Source organism: Oncorhynchus keta, chromosome 10 (genome assembly GCF_023373465.1).
Source record: "Oncorhynchus keta strain PuntledgeMale-10-30-2019 chromosome 10, Oket_V2, whole genome shotgun sequence".
NCBI lineage: Eukaryota > Metazoa > Chordata > Actinopteri > Salmoniformes > Salmonidae > Oncorhynchus > Oncorhynchus keta.
In genome coordinates, this window is record NC_068430.1 from 37,813,903 (window position 1) to 37,839,271 (window position 25,369).

General features: G+C 42.6%; 1 protein-coding gene across 2 annotated transcripts in view; it reads left to right on the plus strand.

Moving 5' to 3' along the window:
- The first annotated feature begins 377 nt into the window (after nucleotides 1–377).
- The window catches only part of LOC118388645 (extended synaptotagmin-1-like), a 38,260-nt gene continuing 13,268 nt past the window's right edge, over nucleotides 378–25,369 (plus strand). Inside the window, exons 1-28 of one of the 2 annotated variants that reach the window (XM_035777915.2) lie at nucleotides 378–1,048; nucleotides 2,301–2,342; nucleotides 9,323–9,457; nucleotides 9,651–9,724; nucleotides 9,870–9,942; nucleotides 12,125–12,214; nucleotides 12,910–12,965; nucleotides 13,190–13,310; nucleotides 13,672–13,848; nucleotides 15,769–15,851; nucleotides 16,111–16,159; nucleotides 16,238–16,327; nucleotides 16,539–16,640; nucleotides 17,235–17,306; nucleotides 17,473–17,559; nucleotides 17,723–17,872; nucleotides 18,204–18,323; nucleotides 18,459–18,635; nucleotides 20,323–20,408; nucleotides 20,642–20,690; nucleotides 20,843–20,932; nucleotides 21,348–21,443; nucleotides 21,624–21,695; nucleotides 22,228–22,314; nucleotides 22,439–22,585; nucleotides 22,718–22,827; nucleotides 22,908–23,112; nucleotides 23,258–23,434. In XM_035777915.2, the coding sequence (XP_035633808.1) occupies nucleotides 689–1,048; nucleotides 2,301–2,342; nucleotides 9,323–9,457; nucleotides 9,651–9,724; nucleotides 9,870–9,942; nucleotides 12,125–12,214; nucleotides 12,910–12,965; nucleotides 13,190–13,310; nucleotides 13,672–13,848; nucleotides 15,769–15,851; nucleotides 16,111–16,159; nucleotides 16,238–16,327; nucleotides 16,539–16,640; nucleotides 17,235–17,306; nucleotides 17,473–17,559; nucleotides 17,723–17,872; nucleotides 18,204–18,323; nucleotides 18,459–18,635; nucleotides 20,323–20,408; nucleotides 20,642–20,690; nucleotides 20,843–20,932; nucleotides 21,348–21,443; nucleotides 21,624–21,695; nucleotides 22,228–22,314; nucleotides 22,439–22,585; nucleotides 22,718–22,827; nucleotides 22,908–23,112; nucleotides 23,258–23,434 (3,177 nt within the window). In that variant the 5' untranslated portion in view covers nucleotides 378–688. The remainder of the gene's footprint in view (nucleotides 1,049–2,300; nucleotides 2,343–9,322; nucleotides 9,458–9,650; nucleotides 9,725–9,869; nucleotides 9,943–12,124; nucleotides 12,215–12,909; nucleotides 12,966–13,189; nucleotides 13,311–13,671; nucleotides 13,849–15,768; nucleotides 15,852–16,110; nucleotides 16,160–16,237; nucleotides 16,328–16,538; nucleotides 16,641–17,234; nucleotides 17,307–17,472; nucleotides 17,560–17,722; nucleotides 17,873–18,203; nucleotides 18,324–18,458; nucleotides 18,636–20,322; nucleotides 20,409–20,641; nucleotides 20,691–20,842; nucleotides 20,933–21,347; nucleotides 21,444–21,623; nucleotides 21,696–22,227; nucleotides 22,315–22,438; nucleotides 22,586–22,717; nucleotides 22,828–22,907; nucleotides 23,113–23,257; nucleotides 23,435–25,369) is intronic. The other variant, XM_052526956.1, reaches the window with a different exon arrangement.

Consider the following 25,369-nt stretch of genomic DNA (forward strand, 5'->3'; position numbering starts at 1 on the left):
ATACTGCTTTCGCGGCACTTCAGCCCGCAGTGACAGTTCGCTTCAGTTTTTCCGCAACCCTAAGCTTTAGTTGCCAACTATCGACCTATGACAAGGCAAGCATGCGAAATCAGGAATGAGTCAAATAATTCGACTGCTGCTTTTCTCTTCAGTCCGTGCTATCTGGGATCCTTAAGACGTCGAACTCTGACGTCACCCCATTGAAATAGACATTTTAACTGGTAATAGTTGGTTAAGGGTTAAGGGAAGGGACGTCCCAAGAATCCCTGATAGCAGTAATCATTTTCATTTTATGGGCTGGGCGTATTTTGGTTCTGCTAACGGCACTGGCTAGATTCTAGAACACAGCCCTGGCCTAAGTCTAGTGGGTTCATATGTTTTTCCTCCTTGAAAGACAACACATGGAGGAGTAGCTAGCTACGTATTGGAATGTGTTATTGTAATTTTTTAGTAAATGGCTTATGAAGTTGTGTACTCAACGTTTAATGCCACGCATTGTCTAAATTTGGCAGTACCCGCTAAGAAGACTGGCTGGATTATGAACAAATAGAGATGCAGTTTTAAAATCAACTAGATACCTAGCCTATTCGTCAGTACTGAGTTGTAGCCGACATTAGATAGCAGTCTGTTGAAAAGTAGGCATTGAAGAACTTGCGCTAGCTTACATTTTCTGTCAGAAAACGCCACGATGCAAAATCCGGACTCGGGGCAGGGAGAATCCACCAAGGACGCATCTGGTTCGGCCCATTCCGAAAAGAATACACCGAATAGTTTAGAAATTGAAACCCCCAAACCACAAGGTGTTGACGCTGTATCGGTTCTTTGGACATTCGGCAAGTGCCTAGGTGCCTTGCTGCCCGTTTATCTGGCAGGGTACTACCGGGTTAGCACCAGTCTGTTGGTGTTCGGGCTCATGGTCTACACGGGATGGAAGCACTCACGCGAGGCAAAAGAAGCTCGTCTGCGGTCCGCCATTCACCACAATGACAACGAACAACAATATTCAGACATGAAAATGTTAAAAAGTAAAAAGGATCTCCCTGCTTGGGTAAGATAACTTTGATAACCATTGGTCACTGATAAGGTGCTCCATTATCTATGTTTAACGTGGTCCCCTTCCTCCCAATCAGATGCCACAAGTCGACCTCCTCCACCTAGCTAGTTCTATGGTCCTAGCGAGCCAGTCTGTTCCACACACAGAAAATATCAAAGAACCAAATATATCCTCGCAAATGTATCCTAACCATAGCTATTTTAATCGAAATGATTACTGTGCACTAGGAAACATTCACATAATTTGAACATAGGGACAACAATGTTATTATACAGTTATTACATATACATGCTAAAATCCCTGGCTCTAACTGCCTCCAATATTTGTATAGCTGGTATACTGTATGCAGGCCCTATGTCATCATCCCCATGCAGCCGAGCTGAGACAGAATTGATTTTTCTTCTCATATACAAAGGTGCCTTCCTGTAAGGTACTAATCTGAAGCACTCAGACCATTGATGCCAAGGTATAGATGTTGAAGGCCATTTGAGATGTACTGATTGGGGCGTGGTCTTTTGATGCTGTCTCTTTTTCCTCTACAGTGTTTCTCTCTATTCTCTCTACAGTTTAATTCTCTATCTATCTCTCTCCCTCCCTATGTATGATTCCTCAGCCTCACCAGCTTCTTCTATATTAGGCAATTCTCAATATGTCTTCCCTCGGGACTAAGAGGGGAAAAAAGGAGAGAGTGAGTCAGAGAATGAGTCTATTTCAGAATAACAGATAAGGGGAATTAACAAGCTACTGGTCACAACATAACCTTTAGCACGTAGTCTGTTTGGGGTGAAGAATGGTGTTTGTTTACACTATAATCGGTACTTAACTGAAATAGGTTCCGGTACTCATTATTTGGGTGCCAGTGCTGTTTATATTTAGGTGCAGGAGCTCCACAATACTTTTGAGTTAATATTCTATAAGAGGAACAGGAGCTCAAGTGGTAGAACATTTGAGGTGCCTGTACTCAGCTCCGGTGAGCTCCTGCCCAATTCAAGCACAGACTTAAGGGAGTTCTGTTTAGTGCCAAAAGAAGGCATTGAGATGATGGTGCACTTATGTCTTTCTCATCCACTTCCTGTCCCTCGGATGTAGAACGTTTCTGTTGTGGCATTCACTAACAACACAGACAAAAGCACTGGGAAAAGCTAGTCTGATAACCCTAGCTATACAACTCATTATGTACATGATAAGACAATCCTGTATTCCTCCTAAATCTGTGACTGATGTATTTCTTTATAATTCCTCACAGGTCAACTTCCCAGATGTGGAAAAGGTGGAATGGCTCAATAAGGTACTGCGACATTACCTCCCTACATCAGTTTTCATCTGGTAACCTCTCCGCTTACAAATGCCTGCCCTTTAGAGAGTGCAAAGAGAAACCCTATTCATCATTCTCCCATTAAACACACAGCAAACACACATGCCTATCGCTGTCTCTGTGAGCCAGCTGCTATGTTGATAGACAGGTGGTGGGGCATGGTAGCTGAGCGATTAGTGCTGCTGCTGCTGCTACGCTGTCATGTTACAGCAGGGACACCCACCCCAGTAGCCTCGCCACTGTGTCTGGGCTGTAGGCAGCTCTCCCCACTCCTACAGTAGAGAGCAGAGCAGGCCCATTGCCAGGCCACTCTGTCAACCTTTCCATAGTAGTTCTGCCTGACTCACAGGAAGAGGGAGGGGCCAGCGAAACCCCTAAAATCCAATCAAATGGCAACAATTGTCCCTTCTCCCCAAACCTCTTTTTCACTCTGTTTCTTCCAGCCCTGCAAATTATTTGTATTATTTTTAAATTGAACCTTTTTTTAACTAAGCAAGTCAGTTAAGAACAAATTCTTATTTACAATGACTGCCTACCCATTGTAGCGGCTCAGCCTGCAAAACCAGGCTGGTCCTGTTTTCTAAGAATAGGCCTCAGCCAAGACTGAAATTATTATGTTCGCTACATTGGGAACACGAGGTCCGAGCACAGCTATCTCTTAGACAAAGCAGATATTTGAGTTGGATATCCCAACAGGAGCATCAGCAGACTTTAGCTGCCATTGCCCAGAAACCCTTGCTGTTCATGTTGCTGATGACTCACTCTAGATTTACCAGACTGGACCCAGCTGTAATTTCTTTCTACAGCACGCATCAACAGTATACAGTGCATTCGGAAAGTATTCAGACCCCTCCACTTTTTCCTCATTTTGTTACATTACAGCCTTATTCAAAAATGTATTACATTTGGATTTTTCCTCCATCTACACACAATACCCCTTAATGACAAAGCAAAAACAGGTTATTATAACATTTTGCAAATGTATTACAAATAAAAAACAGTTACCTTATTTACATATTCAGACCCTTTGCTATGAGACTTGAAATTGAGTTTAGGTGCATCCTGTTTCCATTGATCATTCTTGAGATGTTTCTACAACTTGATTGTAGTCCACCTGATTGGACATTATTTAATTGATTGGACATTATTTGGAAAGGCACACCTATCTATTTAAGGTCCCACAGTTGACAGTGTATGTCAAAGCAAAAACCAAGCCATGAGATTGAAGGAATTGTCTGTATAGCTTCGAGACAGAATTGTGTTGAGGCACAGATCTGGGGAAGGGTACCAAAAAAAGTTCTGCAGCATTGAAGGTCCCAAGAAGACAGTGGCCTCCATCATTCTTAAATGGAATTTTGAAACGACCAAGACTCTTCCTAGAGATGGCCGCCTGGCCAAACAGAGCAATCGGAGGTGAAGGACCTTGGTCAGGGAGGTAACCAAGAACCCGATGGTCACTCTGACGTAGTTCCAGAGTTCCTCTGTGGAGATGGGAGAACCTTCCAGAAGGACAACCATCTTTGCAACACTCAGGCCTTTATGGTAAAGTGGCCAGACAGAAGCCACTCCTCAGTAAAAGGCACATGAAAGCCCGCTTGGAGTTTTCCAAAAGGCACCTAAAGGACTCAGACCACAATAAATAAGATTCTCTGGTTTGATGAACCCAATATTGTACTCTTTGGCCTTAATGCCAAGCTTCATGTCTGAAGAAAACCTTGCACCATCCCTATGGTGAAGCATGATTTTGGCAGCATCATACTGAGGGTATATTTTTCAGTGGCAGGGACTGGGAGACTAGTCAGGATCGAGGGAAAGATGAACGGAGCAAAGTAAAGAGAGATCCTTGATGAAAATCTGCTCAGGACCTCAGACTGGGGTGATGGTTCACCTTCCAACAGGACAATGATCCTAAACACACAGCCAAGACAATGCAGGAGTAGCTTCGGGACAAGTTTCTGAATGTCCTTGAGTGGCCAAGCCAGAGCCCAGACTCGAACCCGATCTAACATCTCTGGAGAGACCTGAAAATAGCTGTGCAGCGACGCTCCCCACTCAACCTCCCCATCCAACTTGAGAGGATCAGCAGAGAAGAATAGGAGAAACTCCCCAAATACAGGTGTGCCAAGCTTATAGCATTATTATGTTAAATAAAATAAAAATATATATACCCCAAAAGACTTGAGGATGTAATAGCTGCCAAAGGTGCTTCAACAAAGTACTGAGTAAAGGGTCTGGACACTTATATAAATGTGATATTTCCGTAATTTTATTTTGAATGCATTTGAAAAAATGTCTAAAAAACAGTATTTGCTTTGACATTATGTGGTATTGTGTGTATATTGATGAGGGGAAAAAACAGTTGAATCAATTTTTAGATTTATAATTTTTATGGAATTTTCTCCCTATTTCTCCCCAATTTCGTGGTATCCAATTGTTTTAGTAGCTACTATCTTGTCTCATCGCTACAACTCCCGTACGGGCTCGGGAGAGACGAAGGTTGAAAGTCATGCGTCCACCGATACACAACCCAACCAAGCCACACTGCTTCTTAACACAGAGCGCATCCAACCCGGAAGCCAGCCACACCAATGTGCCGGAGGAAACACTGTGCACCTGGCAACCTTGGGGCAACCTTGGTTAGCGCGCACTGCGCCCGGCCCGCCACAGGAGTTGCTGGAGCGCGATGAGACAAGGATATCCCTACCGGCCAAGCCCTCCCTAACCCAGACGACGCTAGGCCAATTGTGCGTCGCCCCACGGACCTCCCGGTCGCGGCCGGTTACGACAGAGCCTGGGAGCGAACCCAGGGCCTCCAGTTGAATCAATTTTACAATAAGGCTGTAACGTAGCGAAATGTAGAAAAAGTCAAGGTGTTTGAATCCGAATGCATTGTATATTCTCTGCCAGGGAGGGAGTCTTGTCCTGCTTTTAGACAAACGTGAAACCCCCCAAGAACTCGACAGAGATCAAATGTGAGGCGGTCTACGAGAACCGGTCTGATCTCGTGCCAATTCATTGTTGGGAAAAAGACAAAAAAAATATTTGTTGTTGTGGAAATTGAGATTTTGGTTGTTTTGGATACTTTAAACCCTTTTCTTTATTGGAATGTAAAAAATATTGTATGATTACTTAAGGAAAATAGTTAATTTATAAGTTGTTGTTTTTACGTTAGATAGCATGCCCAATGTGAAAAGGTTAGCTCTAACTTCCCAGACCTGAGAGTGTCACAGCTGACTTGACCCATTCAAAATAACATGCTACAGAGAAATTAAATCAGGCTGGTTTAGATACAGAATAATTAGCTAGCTAATTATTAATGTAGTAGTATAACGTTGTAATTTACAATCAACAATGTAGTTATGAATGTTCATTTTGTCTATAATTAGCTGTACACCGGTGCTAACGTTCATAAGAGGTTTCTTTCTTCCGATGTTGCTTGATCAGTGGGTAGGCCTATAAGCTGACCAAAATGACATGAAATGTGCTCAAAATATATTTACAGTATTGCTGCACTTTTACATACAGAATTATTTAGATTTTAGGTAGCAACGCAATCTCATCGATATCCTATCCTAAACTTGGAAGCGAGAGGCATCTCGAATGACAATTCGTTAGCTATGTCATTTTGAGCTGCATCCCATTTCTTGCTAGCCCTGGCCACTCCCCTCAAAGATATAAAGGTATTGGATAGGTGTAGATTAGTTATCTACCAGTACAGTTACACCAAGCCACTGCTTTTAATCTTTGAAGCGGTGTGAATGAGTGCACAGGTGAGACAGAGTGCAAATTGGGATTATGCTCCTGTCATTCTTGTAATAGCACACACCTGCAGTCTTTCTGTTTTCTACCCCTCAAAAAATATATAGACGCACCATGTAAAGTGCTGCTCCCATGTTTCATGAGCTGAAATAAAAGATCCCAGGATTTTTCCATACACACAAATGCTTATTTCTCAAATTTTGTTTACCAATCTGTTTACATTCCTGTTCGTGAGCATTTGATGCCTTGTCAAGATAATCCATCCACCAGACAGATGTGGCATATCAAGAAGCTGATTAAACAGCATGATCATTACACAGGTGCACCTTGCGCTGGGACATTAAAAGGCCACAATGTCTCAAGTTTTCAGGGAGTGTGCAATTGGGATGCTGACTGCAGGATTGTCACGAAGAGCTGTTTTCAGAGAAATTAATGTTAATTTCTCTACCATAAGCCGCCTCCAACGTCGTTGTAGAGAATTTGGCCGTACATCCAACCGGCCTCGCAACTGCAGACCACGTGTAACTATGCCAGGCCAGGACCTCCACATCAGGCTTCTTCACCTGCAGGATCTTCTGAGACCAGCCACTCGGGCAGCTGATGAAACTAAGGAGTTTTTCTCTGTAATAAAGGCCCATTGTGGGGAAAAACTCATTCTGACTGGCTGGGCCTGGCTCCCTAGTGGTTGGCCCTGTCTCCCTAGTGGCTGCACCCCTGCCTAATCATGTGAAATCCATAGATTTCAATTGACCGATTTCCTTATATAAACTGTAACTCAGCAACATCGTTGCATGTTGCGGTTATTTTTGTTCAGTATCATTCGTCAATCATCATTGAAGCTGACTTCTAAGATAAATAGTAACATTGCATGTTGTTTGATTTAGCTAATTAGTTATAATTACTTTGAGCGAAACTGCCAGTATGCTCTGAATTACCGGAAAATAATTATTATTTTACGAGTGGTCCCAACGATCTTCTGTCACCTCATGAATGGAGAGATGAGAGCCTCTTCAATGAGGAGCAAGCAAGGTATGTGAAGCTTTCCATACTTCATAACTATCATGCCTCCACTACCTGCATCTACTTTGTATTTGTTTAAGGTAGGCTATAGCCAATGTTGGTAGAGAGTGACAGTACTATTGAAGACAAGCTGATATAGCTACATTTTCACCTAAATGTTTCACTTACTATTTCATTAACCATGGTATTTTTCATCCCTGTAGCTCACAAAACATGTTAGCTAGCTAACAAGTTCATGTTAATTAATTGAGATATAGAGATAAGAGACACACAAAGGTGTGAAGAAATAGAGAGCCCCTTTGTGTGTGTGTGTTTGTGTTAACTTTTGGGTCTCCATGACAATTTACTTTATTGTGGACCCAAATAAATAAGACTGATAAAGCACTGAAACATGCTTTTCTCCCCCTCGGGGTAAAATGGTGAAGGGAAGGGGTAGGCTCATAGATCTGGGGGCCAGCGCTGGGTCCAAGGTGGTCGTCACCATGGAGCACTTAACTAAGATAAGAATGATGACCTAGTAGTTTGTGTTTGTTCGAGATATCTATGTTTGTTTGTCAGAGAGTCAAATTCATTCATATCAATATGATTTAAATCCTTCTTGCCCACTGCCATCCGGGTCTTCAACAACACCAGGTTGCAGTCAACACCCGACACTACCCAGTCACTTTATTTGCTTTTGCACACTAGTACTGTACTAGTTCACTCTCTCCACAGCTATATTTACGTTTTGTGTGATTGACTTGTTGTGTTGTGACTACTTGTATTGTTTTTACATTGCCTGTATGACAAACTCATTTCATCTCTCAGCAGATAAGATTGTTCTTTCTGGCCATGGAGATGTCAGCAACTTGTTCCAGTACCCATTCCTGCAAGATTAATTTAAATGACAATGATTATTTTGGACATCTATAATGCAGTGTTGTTTAAAGTCAAATCAAACAGCTCTGTCTTTAGTGTGTTTCTTTTTAAGCGTGTTGTTGTTGATAATAATCGCTCATAATCGCACAGAAATGTACACTTATTTTGGCTCCACGTATCTATTATTGTACAGTATAATAATTTATTCTAGTAAACGTAACTGAATCTTTGAATGCTATTTTTTCACTTTTTACTTTTTGGCTGAAGCCAACTTTAAAAGCTCATAACTCTGGTTCTGGTAAAGTTATCTCAGTGATTAAAAAAAAGATCTGGGACAGTTTTAAAAATGTGTAAACATTTCCTGATATGAAGGTTTCCCTACGAAGCTTGCTAATATTGTTGCACTCGCCAGTTCTAGGGGTCTTAGGCCTAGTTAACTGGTATGTAATCTGAATGAATGTGTGTATTTATGTGGGAAGTCAGTGTTTGAGGACTGTGTTGGATGCACATGTGCCCAGGGAGACAGCAACCTTACCGTAGGTCCATGGCCAGCTCTGTCTTGACTCGTTTGGGTCAACGAGCCCAAGTGGATTATTAGGTTCAGATGGTGACGGAAACAAATATATACAAAAAGGAGAACTACAAACTAAAGATTCAAAATCAAACAAAAGGCCTATGGCCACCAAACCAACCAGCAGCCTCACAGCTTACAAAACTGGGACACTGACTGACGACTGCCTTAATTGGCAGCACCTGGTGTGCTTATCAACCAGGCTCAGCACCTGGACAAGGTTGCTGCTGCCCCCTGGGGGAATGGAGTGTGGAAGTGTTTCGTGGATATTGTTTGTCTACGTCCTAACACTAACCTTGCCCAATAGGAACCATATTATCTAAACCGTGAACGCTGGACATAAACAGATCTACAGGTAACGGGTGGGCCCAGAATCCTGAATATGTGAAACTATTGTCTATCATGGAAAAGACAGACGTGTGCACAGCTGAAGTCTAATCTGTCACCTGCATGTTGCCCTGGTTCTTATTGACACATTGAGTGCGACCACCATAAGATAATCATGCCTGGGTATTTGAAGCTGAGACATTTGAAAGTAGTAGGCCTATTGCCATTAGAGAGTGGTGTGCTTGTGCTTCCACTTTACCTCCTAAAGTAGCAAGGGGTAGAACAAGTCTTATCTGTGTTTCCCTCAGAGAAAATGTTGCAATAACCTGATTTAGTATTGCTGAAAAGCAATTACCTGGTGTGCATTACACAGATTATAGCCATCATCCCTGCTCCTCTCCCTTTCCCCCCACCTCAGATCCTGCAGCAGGTGTGGCCGTTTGTGGGTCAATATCTGGAAAAGTTGCTAGTGGAGACCATCGCTCCATCCATCCGTGCCTCCAGCACTCACCTCCAGACCCTCACCTTCACTAAGGTGGACTTTGGGGACAAGGTAACTTATAAGATAACACCCCCCATACACACAAACACTGCTACAGGTCTCATCATACTATACATGACACAAGATTTTCTTTCACTCTCACTGAGATGGACAGTATTGGTTTATGGGCTTTCATAGTCTTACATAATTGTGTTCTCTTGGTGTGTGTATGTTCTTTGTTGACTATGCTGTATGTGTGTTGTAGGCCATGAAGGTGGTGGGTGTAAAAGCACACACAGAGAATGAGAGGGGACAAGTCCTGCTGGATGTGTACATCAGGTGACCTTCAACCCTTCAATGTTTAACTTTCCTCCAGGCCTCAGAGGCACCATTCACTCTCTCTTCCAAAATCGGAAATTCAAAACCATTATACAAGGACCAATTATTGTAATGTGCTACAGTATCCTTCTCTTTTACCTTGCAGCTATGTTGGAAATGTTGAGATCAATGTGGAGGTTAAGAGGTATTTCTGCAAAGCAGGAGTCAAGGGAATACAGGTATGTTTTATTTTCTCTCTAGTCTGTAATAAGGCTGTGGGATATTATGGAAAATATGGAGAAAAGAAGGTATTGACCTGACAAAGAGAAAGTGAGAGGCAGGAAGAGATATTGGTAACACAATAATGTTAAAACATAACTAAGAAATTACGTCTTTATTTTTTGTAATGGTTTTCTGTATGTGAAGGAGAGTCAGACAAATGCGGCGTGGCTATTGCGATCCATGTTTAATGAAACAAAGTAAACACGAATCAAAAACAATAAACGTACCACGAAAACCGAAACAGCCTAATACTGGTGCAAAGTAACACAGAGACAGTAACAAGGACAATCACCCACAAAACCCAACACCAAATAGGCTAACTAAATATGGTTCCCAATCAGAGACAATGACGAACACCTGCCTCTGATTGAGAACCATATCAGGCCAAACATAGAACTAGACAAACTAGACATGTAACATAGAATGCCCACTCAGCTCACACCCTGACCAACCAAAACATAGAAACATACAAAGCAAACTATGATCAGGGTGTGACATTTTTAATGTACAGTACCAGTCAAACGTTTGGACACACATACTCATTCGAGGGTTTTTCTTTATTTGTACTATTTTCTACATTGTAGAATAATAGTGAAGACATCAAAGCTACGAAATAACACATAAGGAATCAAGTAGTAAGCAAATCAAAATATATTTTATATTTGAGATTCTTCAAAGTAGCCACCCTTTGCTTTGATGACAACTTTGCACACTCTTGGCATTCTCCCAGCTTCACCTGGAATGTTTTTCCAACTGTTTTGAAGGAGTTCCCACATATGCTGAGCACTTGTTGGCTGCTTTTCTTTAACTCTGCGGTCCAACTCATCCCAAACCATCGGGAGGTCGGTTGATTGTGGAGGCCAGGTCATCTGATGCAGCACTCCATCGCTCCCCTTCTTGGTCAAATAGCCCTTACACAGCCTGGGGGTGTGTTGAAAAATAAATGATAGTCCCACTAAGCGCAAACCAGATGGGATGGCGTATCGCTGCAGAGTGCTGTGGTAGCCACGCTGGTTAAGTGTGCCTTGAATTCTAAATAAATCACTGACAGTGTCACCAGCAAAGCACACCACCACACCTCCCCCTCTATGCTTCACGGTGGGAACCACACATGCGGAGATCATCTGTTCACGTACTCTGAGTCTCACAAAGACACAGCGATTTGAACCAAAAATCTCAAATTTGGACTCATCAGACCAGAAGGACAGATTTCAAGTCGCTCTGGATAAGAGCGTCTGCTAAATGACTTAAATGTAAATGTAAATTTCCACCGGTCTAATGTCCATTGCTTGTGTTTCTTGTCCTACGCTTGTCTCTTCTTATTGGTGTCCTTTAGTAGTGGTTTCTTTGCAGCAATTCAACCATGAAAGCTTTATTCACGCAGTCTCCTCTGAACAGTTGATGTTGAGATGTGTCTGTTACTAACATTTATTTGGGCTGCAATTTCTGAGGCTGGAAACTAATGAACTTATCCTCTGCATTAGAGGTAACTCTGGGTCTTCCTTTGATTTGGCGGTCCTCTTGAGAGCCAGTTTCATCATAGCACTTGATGGTTTTTGCAACTGCACTTGAAGAAACCTTCAAAGTTCTTGAAATGTTCTGCATTGACTGAACTTCATCTCTTAAAGTAATGATGGACTGTCATTTCTCTATGCTTATTTGAGCTGTTCTTACCACCCCTACCATGTCACAACACAACTGATTGGGTAAACGCATAATGAAGGAAAGAAATTCCACAAATGAACTTTTAACAAGGCACACCTGTGACTTCCTCATGAAGCTGGTTGAGAGAATGTGAAGAGTGTGCAAAGCTGTCATCAAGGCAAAGGGTGGTTACTTTGAAGAAAATTTGAAGAAAATATATTTTGATTTGTTCAACACTTTTTTGGTTACTACATGATTCCATATGTGTTATTTCATAGTGTTGATGTCTTCACTATTATTCTGCAATGTAGAAAATAGTAAAAATAAAGAAAAACCCTTGAACGAGTAGGTGTGTCCAAACTTTTGACTGGTACTGTATGTATGTATTAACACATAATTCACAGTCTATACTTATAAATCTCTATAAGTGTTTTTATACATTTTATTTCAGTTTTGCGATTTTATATTAATGTATTCCCTCCTCTCTCTTCCCAGCTGCATGGGATGATGCGGGTGATTCTGGAGCCTCTGATTGGAGATGTCCCCATCGTGGGCGCAGTCACCATGTTCTTTATCCGTAGGCCGGTAGGTAGCTGGAACCATCCCCCTCTTTCCTTAACACCATCAGTCTGTCCATCTTTCCCTTCATATCCTCTTTACTCCCAACACTCCACCATCTCACACTCCCTGTTACTTCACTTGAAAAAAGAATGGTTCCAAATAGTACCAGGTAGGTTCTTTGGCTTGTAACCATAGCAGAATCCTTTTTGGTGCTATATAGAACCTTAGAACACTTTTTTGAAGGTTCTATAAAGAACCATGCTCATTATGTTTGAAATGGAGCCTAAGGTTCTATAAAGAACCATTAAATAAGGTTCTACATAACACTAAAAAAGGCTTCCACTGTGGTTACAACCCTTTTTGGGGCTATATACGAACCCTTTTTTGTGGAGTGCGATGAGCCAAGTAAGGTCCCCCGGCCAAACCCTCCCCTAACCCGGACGAGGCTGGGCCAATTGTGCCGATCACGTCCGGTTGTGATACAGCCCGGGATTGAACCCGATCTGTAAAGAACCATTGAAGAGCTCAAATTGTTCTTTGAGTAATTATGGTTCCACATAGAACCATAACCCTTCCCAAAGAACCTTTGAGGAACCCTCATTTTTTTGTGTGTTGTTCTACTGTACATGTGTTATGTATCTCTCTTTCTCTTTGTATTGGAGGTCTGAAACCCCAACATTCCTCATATTTTCCTTCATCTCCTCACCCCTGTCCTATAGAAACTGGACATCAACTGGACTGGACTGACCAACTTACTGGACATCCCTGGTCTGAAGTGAGGCTGACTTTGTCTGTTGTTATCGTTCTGTAATTGGAGTCACCATGTCATGTGATGATAATTCACTTCATGTAACACTTAACTATACTTTACTGTATGCCCCAACTGATACAATCAGTGCTATGCTATGATATTGCTGTATTTTGCTATACTATGTTTGTGCACTTCCATGTGTCTACTGTATATATAAAGTCGAGTGCTCCCTCTCCTGTGTTTCTCAGCATTATGTCTGACACCATGATAATGGATGCCATAGCTTCCCACCTGGTTCTGCCCAACCGTCTGACTGTTCCCCTGGTAGCAGACCTGCACGTTGCCCAGCTTCGCTCTCCTCTGCCTAGGGTGAGTCCACACTCTCCACAAACACTCTCCATAAACACACATTTATTTACTCAAACCACAGACTCTGTGTCTTGTCTGAGCTTATAACTGCCAAACTGATATACAGATGTTACACACAGTAGAGCTTATACCAGTATCAATCCTCTCACTGTCTTCCTCTCCCTCCCTCCCTCCCTCCCTCCCTCCCTCCCTCCCTCCCTCCCTCCCTCCCTCCCTCCCTCCCTCCCTCCCTCCCTCCCTCCCTCCCTCCCTCCCCATTAAATAGTTAATTGTTCCCTCCTTACTCTGTATCTGTGCCCTCTCATCCCTCTATTTCTCTCTCTCCCTCTCTCCCGCTCTCTGTATCTCCTGCCCCTTTCAGGGTGTGGTGCGTATCCATCTCTTGGAAGCTGATGACCTGCCAGCTAAGGACAACTACATTAAGGGGGTGATAGCAGGGCTGTCTGACCCTTACGCCCTGTGTAGGGTGGGTCCTCAGACCTTCACCTCCCACGTTGTGGACAACACTGTCTGTCCCAAGTGGGGAGAGATGTACGAGGTGAGGAGGCCAGGAGCCAGAGGATTGCGTAAAATCACTCATTCCTATTTCAATGAATGTCATTGCCACATGTTAGTGTTGCATTTACTGTTGCAAAACAGCATGTCTTCATTTCCAATTATTTGTTTAGGGAGAGAATGCATTACTTGGTAGAGAATGCATTGGTCCAGTAGCAATGTGGGGATTCCCCTTATGTATGTCTGTCTATTAAGGTTATTTCGTTTTTTTACAAGACAATTACTCTGCCAATGACACACAGTCAAACTGAGTAATCATGGAGTAAAGAGCCACATTGTCTCCACATTGATGTCTCTGTGTTGTTGGTCCTCATGGTGTTGTGTACAGTGCATTTGGAAGTATTCAGACCACTTGACTTTTTCCACATTTTGTTACGTTACAGCCTTATTGAATTACTTTTTTCCCACATGAACCTACGAACAAACCCCCATAATGACAAATCGAAAACAGGTCTTTCGAAATGTTTGAAAAATATCAAAACTGAAATAGCTTATTTACATAAGTATTCAGACACTTTGCTATGAGACTCGAAATTGGCTCAGTTGCATCCTGTTTCCATGGACCGTCCTTGATGTGTTTCTTCTACAACTTTGCCTGTGGTAAATTCAATTCATTGAAATTATTTGGAAAGGCAAACACCTGTCTATATAAGGTCCCACAGTTGACAGTGCATGTCAGAGCAAAAACCAAGCCATGAGGTCGACGGAATTGTCCGTAGAGCTCTGAGACAGGATTGTGTCGAGGCACATAACTGGGGAAGGGTGCCAAAAAATGTTTTGAAGGTCCCCAAGCATTGAAGGTCCCCAAGAACACAGTGGCCTCCATCATTCTTAAATGGAAGAAGTTTGGAACCACCAAGACTCTTCCTAGAGCTTTACTCCCTGGCCAAACTGAGCAATCGAGGGAGAAGGACCTTGGTCAAGGAGGTGACCAAGAACTCGATGGTCACTCTGACAGAGCTCCAGAGTTCCTCTGTGGAGATGGGAGAACCTTTTTAGAAGGACAACAATCTCTGCAGCACTCCACCAATCAGGACTTTATGGTAAAGTGGCCAGACAGAAGCCACTCAGTAAAAGGCACATGACAACCCGCTTGCAGTTTGCCAAAAGGCACCTAAAGGACTCAGACCATGAGAAACAAGATTCTCTGGTCTGATGAATCCAAGATTGAACTTTTTGGCCTGAATGCCAAGCATCATGTCTGGAGGAAACGTGCGCCATCCCTACGGTTAAGCATGGTGGTGGCAGCATCATGCTGTGGGAATGTTTTTCAGCAGCAGGGACTGGGAGTCTAGTTAGGATCGAGAGAAAGATGAAGAGAGCAAGGAACAGAGAGATCCTTGATGAAAACCTGCCCCAGAGCACTCAGGACCTAAGACTGGGGCAAAGGTTCACCTTCCAACAGGACAATGACACTAAGCACACAGCGAAGACAAGAGTGGCTTCGGGACAAGTCTCTGAATGTCATTGAGGGGCCCAGCCAGAGCCCGGACTTGAACCTGATCGAACCTGTCTGGAGAGACCTGAAAATAGCTGTGCAGCTCCCCATCCAACCTGACAGAGCTAGAGAGGATCTGCAGAGACGAATGGGAGAAACTCCCCAAATACAGGTGTGCCAAGCTTGTAGCATCATACCCAAGAAGACTCGAGGCTGTAATTGCTGGCAAAGGTGTTTCAACAGAATACTGATTAAAGGGTCTGAATACTTATGTACATGTGATACGCAAAAATGTCTAAAAACCTGTTTTTGCTTTCTCATTATGGGGTACTGTGTGTAGATTGATGAGTGGAAAAAACTATTTAATCAATTTTAAAATAAGACTGTAACGTAACAAAATGTGTAAAAAGTCAAGAGGTCTGAATATTTTCCGAATGCAACTGTATGTCCATGTGTGTATGTCAGGTCATAGTCCATGAAGTACCAGGTCAGGAGCTGGAGGTGGAGGTGTATGACAAAGACCCAGACCAGGATGACTTCCTGGGGAGGTAGCTACATTTCACTGCCTGTTCATGGGTTTCTGTGTGCCACACTGACACTTTGACTGTTTCCCTTCCCTTTCACCTCACATTGCCCTGTAACTGAGTAGAACGAGTAGAAAGTCTCCTAGTGTTTTACATGTAGTGTTCTCTTCTCTTCCTTAAATACTGCTGGATCTCTTTTACTTTATTTTTCTCCATTGTCTTGTTTTCTCTGTTTTTGTTTATTTCTCTTTTTGTCTCTCTCCCACTCTGCCGTTTCCTACAGAACCAAGATAGATTTGGGTATCGTGAAGAAGTCCACAGTTGTTGATGAAGTGAGTTATTTTGAGTATTGAATGTCTGACACGGTTAGACACTACTTTGTCATCACAATCTGTATTTTTGTTTCTCAGTGGTTCACCCTGAAAGAAACCAAGTCAGGACGGGTCCATTTCAGACTGGAGTGGTTGGTCTTGCTGCCTAATACAGAGCAACTGGAGCAGGTCTGCATCCGTATCCTCCCTATCATAATATTCCTCCCAAAGTTAATGTTACAGCAGTATGAGGCCCATTCCGTCTTGTTTGATTATACACTGTGCTGACTGTGTACGCTGGCAGTGAGCTGTAGTGAAGGAATGTGCAGAATGAAAAGTGCTTAGAGCTAAGTGCCTCTCCCCTCTTCTCAACTCCTCCCCCTCTCCCTTCCTCTCCCAGGTTCTTCAGAGGAACAAGAACTTGACAGTGTCCAGTAAGACTTCTGATCCCCCCTCGGCAGCCATCTTGGCAGTGTATCTGGACAAGGCTGAAGCCCTTCCTGTGAGTCACACCTCGTCAACCTCCTCCCCCCTCCTCCTCCTCCTCCTCCTCTCTCAGCCCTTAAGCTGCATCCTGTCTGTGGCTGCGAGGGTAGCGCTGTAACTGTCACCCTTGTTCACTTCCCATCACTGATCTGAGATAATTGCAACATCGGTTTTAAAGGCTAGCTGTCACGGCATGTTGTTTTCACCTATCCAGTCCTGTCTGATCTGTGAATGGGAGCCAAGGAGAGGGAACAACCTTCTGTAATGAAACACACCCATAGTGGTTCTGTGTTCAGACTTCCTGAAACTCTTGGCACTCAACTATGTTTCCTCTTTCTACTGTTTTTCGGCGGTTGCTATGCAACATCTATGCCAGTGGTTACCAACCCTAGTCCTGAAGAGCTACAGAGTGTGCAGGCTTTTGTTACAAACCCAGCACAAACACATCTGTTTCAACTAATCAAATCTAATTATCAATAACTTGATTAGTTGAATCAAATGTTGATAGTGCTGGGCCGAAACAAAAGCCCCCGTAGTGCTACATTAATAAAGTGTTCAAGTTGTTTGTGTGTTTTATATGTTGATGTGTGTTTGTGTGTGTGTGTTTTAGATGAAGAAGGGCAACAAAGAACCCAGTCCCATGGTGCAGTTGTCTGTGCAGGACATCACTCGAGAGAGCAGGGTAAGACTACCAGAGTAGTGACTTACTAGACTTATTCCATCCGGCTCCTATAGTGGAATTGAAGACCAAAGGTGGCTACCATAGTAATAGACTATCATAACCCTTTGCTTTGAAGTCAAACCCACTCCTATTTAGCGTTCTCTCTATTCCTTAACACTGTTTTTAGACCTGTTGGACGACAATCAACCCAGAGTGGGAGGATGCCTTCACCTTCTTCATCCCAGATCCACGCAAGCAGTCAATAGACATTCAGGTACCTTGATATTCTAACTCCATTACATGTTTTGCACCAATTTGTCATTATTTGAATGCATTATTTCTGTCTGTTTCCTCATCGCAATCTGTTGAATGACCACACTCGTTCCTATGTGTGTATTCTTCATTGAACATTCTCACTATCCTCCCATCTCTTCCAGGTGAAAGACAACGACCGGATACAGACTCTAGGTACCCTGTCCATCCCTCTGTCCCGTCTGCTGTCCAGCCCCAACCTGTCTCTGGACCAGTGGTTCCAGCTTGACAAATCTGGCCCTGCCAGCCGCATCTACATCAACACTGTACTCAGGGTAAGGACAGGTTCCTCCTCTCAATCCCAACCTACAGTAAGGTGGATGCACATCTTTAAAGCTCAGTTTGGCCTATGTGTAATGCATTCTTCTCTCTTTCTTTCTTTCTTTCTTTCTTTCTTTCTTTCTTTCTTTCTTTCTTTCTTTCTTTCTTTGTTTATCTCTCTCTCTTTATCTGTCTCTCTCTTTGTTTCTCTTCATCTGTCTCTCTTTGTTTCTCTATCTGTATCTCTCTCGCTTTGTTTCTCCCTTTGTTTCTCTCTTTGTTTCTTATGTTTCTCTCTCTCTTTGTTTCTCTCTCATTGTTTCTCGCTCTCCCTTTTTCTCTCAGGTGCTATGGTTGGATGAGGAGAACATTCCCACTTCCTCTACAGAGGCAGCTGGCCTAGCAGCTGGTTTCTCAAAGATACGCCCCCGACAGACCTCCCCTGACCCCAGCTTTGCCACAGAGGTAAAGCATGTAATATACATGGACATACATGTTATTGTTAGTAACTAAGGTAGTTACAATTAAACCAAGTTAAAGTATGATTGCAATGTTGAAGAGTCTGAGTCTATGCTGAATTTCAGTGTTTTGTTGTTTTAGGGGGTGCTTAGAATCCACCTTCTAGAGGGCCAAAATCTGGTCCCAAAGGACAACATGATGGGGGGCATGGTAAAGGGCAAGAGTGACCCCTATGTCAAGATCAACATCGGGGGTGAGACCTTTGAAAGTCGGGTCATCAATAGGAACCTCAACCCCACCTGGAACGAGATTTATGAGGTACGATATCAACCTAATATTATCTTAATTTTCAAGTCGGAACATTTTAACAAAACAAATAAAGTAATTGGTTAAAACGGACAGTCATACCACTCTAGGGTTATAATGAGTTCAAGGAGGCTTCTGGTCATCAGAAAACAGAACCATAGTGCTTACCAACCAGTGATCATTTTGGAAGCTATTTTAGATGTTGTTTTAGTGTTCGTCTTTATGACTAAAATACCTTTTAGACTTAGTCACATTTGAGTATTTTCATCCTTAGTTTTTGTTGTCAGTCGGCTAAAACTCTGGACCATTTTAGTCTAGTTTTAATCACAGTAATTTTATTGCATTTTTCCCCCATGAAATAATCTATATCATCATGTGCACATTAAGATAGCCTTGTCCAACTAGACCCTCATATAGCTGGCACATTGCTATTGTGGCAGATTGTAACCTATGCCAGCCATGATTTACCATAGGCTACAAAGCCTTGGCTACAGGTAAACAATTTAGGCATACATCTCTTTTCTCCCCATCATAACCTTTGGTTTGGAGTAAATAATATTGACTCCCCTAACAGGGGGAGAATCTGAGCTTTCCAACAATGCCAGAAATGTTAGGCTACTGTACTCTAATATTCAGCAAATAGCATTCATATTTCCAATTGCAGTCGCATTTGCAAAGCGCGAGAGCAACAACACAGATTAATAACATAGAGCTTCTGATGTGATCCAAGGAGAAATAGCCTACATGAAAGTAAGAGAGAGTAAACATTATTGTTTCTAGTTTAGGTTAGTTACAACTGAAGTGTCCTGAATGCGCATGTAACGGCTCTCGGTTGTAGAATGAAGAGTGGACCAAGGCGCAGCGTGGTAGGCGTACATCGTCTTTTTATTGATGACACCAAAATAACAAAGACAAAAAACGAAAGTGCACAGTTCTGTCAGGCTCAGATACTAAACAGAAAACCAGATCCCACAAACTCAGGTGGAAAATCGGCTGCCTAAGTATGATTCCCAACTAGAGATTACGATAGACAGCTGCCTCTGATGGGGAACTACACTCGGCCAAAAACAAAGAAATAGAAAACATAGAATTTCCCACCTGAGTCACACCCTGACCTAACCAAACATAGAGAATAATAAGGATCTCAAAGGTCAGGGCGTGACAGTGCACCAGTTCAAAAGATTGACGAGTGACTGAAGTTACCTCACGGGAGCTGTGTGGAAGAGCCGGACCGCGCAATTGAAAGATGTTAATTCTGCCAATGAGAGGATTGCATTAAATATTCTGCAAAGGCATTCATGCTTATGATTGGATAAATCAGATGAAAAGGAGCTTCATGTCAAATTGAATGTCCATTAGTCTCACGTGAAATCCTCGTCTCGTCACATTTTCGTCAACTAAAATAAACAAATTTCTTACATTTATTGTTTTTTTTTCATGGCATCTCATATCGTTATCGTCATTAGCTTTCAATAGGAAAAATCGGTCATGGGGCGAATATTTTTCATCATAGTTATTGTTGACGGAATTAACACTGTTAACAACCAGGACAGCAGTCTACCAATGAGTATTTACCCATTATTTGGAGGAAAATATTAGGTGACCTCAAAATCTCAGTGCTTCCCTGTGTGTTTCCAGTTTTAGAATGTAGGATATTGCTTTTACTGAAGCTGTTGTTGTGTGTTGTGTTGTCTCCCAGGTGGTTCTGACCACGCTGCCTGGCCAGGAGCTCCATGCAGAGATATTTGATAAGGACATGGACATGAAAGATGACTTCATGGGCAGGTATGCAGGTTGTGACTCAAATGGCAATATATTCTTTATATAGCGCACTACTTTAGGGTGTCATTTGGGATGCAAATGGAGTCTCTGGGAACTAGATAGATTTCTATGTGTGGTGACTTTGGCACCCCCTTGGGCATGGACATGTAACTCCCACGGATTAGATTTTGCTCCATTTTCCGTTTGTTTGTACAGTTGTTTGTGCTCTAACCTGATATTCCTATGTACCTATACAGGTTGAAGATTAGTTTGAAGGATATCATCACCTCTCAATACACTGACCAGGTGAGATCTGCCTGCCTGCCTCAGAGTTAACATGACTTCATACTTTCCTTCACACAAACAGACCACTGCATATGTTGCCATCCTATGTAAAAGCTCATTAGTTTCCATGTTTCAGTGGTAGACTGCACTGAGTTGTTGTCTCTCTGTTCCAGTGGTACACTCTGAATGATGTGAAGTCAGGTCGTGTTCACCTGGTACTGGAGTGGGTACCTACAGTATCAGAACCAGGCATACTGGACCAGGTCAGCCCTTCTTCCTCTTTTATTAGAGATATCGTATTGTGATAAGAGAATCTCTTTCGCAAAACATAAGCTTTATAATAGGCAGTATTAAACAGTAGTGTAACGTGTCATGGGGTTCCCGAGTGGCGCAGCGGTCTAAGGCACTGCGTCTCAGTGCTAGAGGCATCACTACAGACCCTGGTTCAAATCCAGGCTGTATCACAACCGGCCGTGATTTTTGAGTCCTGTAGGGTGGCGCACAGTTGGACCGGGTTTGGCCGGGGTAGGCCAGTTATTGTTAATAAGAATTTGTTCTTAACTGACTTGCCTAGTTAAATAAAATAAAAATAAAATCATTATACACACTGCCATCAGAGTAATGCATCCTTGTACACAGTGCCATACAGACCCAGTGACCTGTGTAAATGTCCCCAAGGTGTTCCAGTTCCAGTCAAGGCAGTCCTACCACAACAAGGCGGTTCCCTCTATGGCTCTACTCTTTGTGTTTGTGGAGAGGGCAGACGGCCTGCCAGTGAGTCTTTGCACCTCTTTCTCAGTTTGGAGGGGGTCTTATGATTTTGTGTGCAGGGCTAATGTTAATGATGTTTATGTTTAGAGGACTAATTATATTTTGCATATGAACCTGGGTGCCTCTTTTGTGCACGTGTAGTGTGTTTGTTTTGAATGTTTATTTATTGTGGCGTGTTTCCAGCTTAAGAAGAGTGGGAAGGATCCAAAAGTGGGAGCTGAACTTGTTGTGGGGGGGACTTCCCATAAAACTACGGTGAGACAGACAACCCATTCAATGTGTCCTGTTAAAAATGGACATATGACAATGTAAAACCATTCAATGTGTCTTAAAAATAATATGGTAATATTAATATGGTATTCTACCCCAAGCCATAAGACTGCTGAACAACTAATCAAATGGCCACCCAGACTATTTACATTGACCCCTTTTGTTTTTACACTGCTGCTACTCACGGTTTATTATCACTTTACCTCTTCTTAGATGTACAAATCACCTAGACTAACCTGTACCCCCGCAGACTGTACCCCTGCACATTGACTCTGTACCGGTACCCCCTGTATATAGCCTCGTTATTGTTATTTTATTATTACTTTTTGTTTGATTTTTTATTTTATTTTATTTAGTAAATATTTTCTTAACTCTATTCCATGAACTGTATTGTTGGTTAAGGGCTTGTAAAGTAAGCATTTCACGTATATGGCGCATGTGACAAATACAATTTGATTTGATATTTTGATCTGTGACAGTGAATTACTGCTCATGCCTCCTTTCTATCTCTATTAAGGTGTGTGATCGCACCATCTCACCCCAGTGGGACGAGGCTTTTTACTTCCTGGTTCATGACCCCAGAGAAGAGCTCCTCATAGTGAAGGTAAGTGTGTATGTTAAAATATATTTTTTAGATCTTAAAGATGTGGGTTTTTATAAAAGGGTACTATACTTTTCACAGAATTACGAGGTTATTCATCCATCTTCCATTTTCTCTTCTCCTCTAGTTGTCTCACAGTTGGACCTTGCCTATTGGTTCTCTGGTGGTACCAATCAGAGAGCTGCTGTCAGAACCAGATCTGGTCCTGGATCAGTGGCTGAGTCTGGATGGAGCCTCACCTGACAGTCAGATTCTACTGAGGGCTGAACTCAAGGTGAGACATACTTGCACTTAACAAACACTCGATTACTCTGTAGGAGTCACTTTAGACGTGTGTTAATTGAATGCATGATGTTTTGTAATAAGGTTATATGATGGTGTTATTACATGTGTTGTTCTACAACAGCTGCTGTGTCCCAAGAAGTGTGAGATTGATGTGGAGAGGGCAGATCAATCCAGAGCTCAAGCCGCCTCTACTGCTGAACAGAGACTGGAGAGAAACACAGTGCAGAAGAGGTAGAATAAATGAGGGTGTACTAATACACACATACACACAAACACACACGATTAACCAATTTCTATTTTATTCCACCAAGTCTGCTCAGGTCTAGTTCAGTGGACACTCCCAGTGCTCCAGTCCCCAGCCTTCCCTCTATCCCAGCACCAGAGCCAGAGAAGGCTAAGAGAGTAACAGCTACTGAGATGGTCTCTGGGAAAGTACCTGAGGAGCTCACTGAGGAACCCAGTCCTCCTGAAACACTACCCACACACACCAACCCTAATCCCAGCTTTGGCTCTGAGGTGAGATACAGTATGCCAGTGAAGGCCATTATTACATTTTTTTTTTAGGTATACAGTATAGTACCACATACAGTACTGTGTGAATTAGGTATGTCATGCTATACTGCTGTATTTGTGCAGTCTTGTTACAAGTGTTTGTTTTTAGGGGCTGCTGAGAATCCACCTACTGGAGGCCCAGAATCTTATCGCCAAGGACAACCTGATGGGTGGCCTGAAGAAGGGCAAGAGTGACCCTTACGTCAAGATCAACATCGGAGGGGTCATGTTTAAGAGTCATGTGATCAAGGAGAACCTCAACCCTATCTGGAATGAGATGTATGAGGTATGTATGGAGGGAGTTGTAGTTTTTAGGAAAAATGTGTTGTGTCTATATACATTTTAAACCGTAAACCCACATTAACTTGTATTTTGTCAGTACAGCTCCATGTACATAATATATTATACAGTATTACATAATACTTAGAGTAGTGTTACATCGGTCTAATCATAAACACATAGTAGGGTGTTCACCCATAAAAGGATGAATTAATGAAAGGTTTACACAAATATGCCCATTCAATTCAGTAAGAAAAACATCAGTCCAAACCCCATGTCTCTACCATACAGTGCGTTCGGAAAGTATTCAGACCTCTTGACTTTTTCCACATTTTGTTAGGTTACAGCCTTATTTTAAAATGTAACTGAAATCACATGTACATAAGTATTCAGACCCTTTAATCAGTATTTTGTTGAAGCACCTTTGGCAGTGATTACAGCCTTGAGTCTTCTTGGGAATGATGCTACAAGCTGGGCGCACCTGTATTTGGCGAGTTTCTCCCATTCTTCTCTGCAGATCCTCTCAAGCTCTGTCAGGTTGGATGGGGAGCGTCGATGCACAGCTATTTTCAGTTTTCCAGAGATGTTAGATCGGGTTCAAGTCCGGACTCTTGCTGGGCCACTCAAGGATATTCAGAGACTTGTCCCGCAGCCACTCCTGCATTGTCTTGGCTGTGTGCTTAGGGTCGTTGTCCTGTTGGAAGGTGAACCTTCACCCCAGTCTGAGGTCCTGAGCGCTCTGGAGCAGGTTTTCATCAAGGATATCTCTGTACTTTGCTCTGTTTTTTTCCCCTCGATCTTGACTAGTCTCCCAGTCTCTGCCGCTGAAAAACATCCCCACAGCATGATGCTGTCACCACCATGCTTCACCTTAAGGATGGAGCCAGTTTTCCTCCAGATGTGACACTTGGCATTCAGGCAAAATAGTTAAATCTAGGTTTCATCAGACCAGAGAATCATGTTTCTCATGATTTGAGAGTCCTTTAGGTGCCTTTTGGCAGGGCAGCCAGCTCTAGGAAGAGTGTTGGTGGGGATGGCATCCCAGGTGTACTCCAATCAAGTTGTAGAATCATCTCAAGGATGATCAATGGAAACAGGATGCACATGAGCTCAATTTCAAGTCCCATAGCAAAGGGTCTGAATACTTCTGTAAATAAGGTATTTCTGTTTAAAAAAATTTATACATTTGCAAAAAAACAGAAAAAAAAAGGTTTTGGCTTTGTCATTATGGGGTATAGTGTGTAGATTGATGATATTTAAAAAAAATCCAGAACAAGGCTGTATGACATTACTTTTGTGATTCAAGCATGACGCATCACCCATCAACTCACGTGGTTGCTATGACTTAAGCTCCACCCACTAAACCTGACCTGTATGGATCTCAGCCACTCCCACGAGTCCTCTGATTGGTCAACACGTTCTGATCGTTTGAGACTAGCCAGGATCTATCTATTCAAATAGGGACCACAGAGCCTGCCTCATCCAAATATCCATGGATCAACGAATGTCATTTAAATATATTCTGCTGTCAGTTCAATTACATTTACAGTTCATAAAGGTTAAAACATTGTAAAATAAACACCTCTACAGCAATGTTCCCTCTAAACTGTGCGTGTCACTATCCGAGCACTTCGTCCAGTACTGCCGCGCAGAAGATATGCCAATGACGTGCAGAGACGCAAGAGATTTAATTTAACTGAATTCGCCCCATTAGTTTCACTATATATATATATCAACGTTTTTCCTGTGATGAAATCAACATTATATCAGCCCCTTTTCAATGTAAAAAAAACAAATCTGACGAGTCTGATTTTGTTGTAGGCAGAGCCAGAGCGCAACTGAGTAGAATTCTTTTTGGCTGGTGTCTTTCAACCAATGACCTGCGAGTGAATGCACTTTTCAGGTCAGAGCTCAGAGTCGTGCGTGTGCACATTTGTTGATA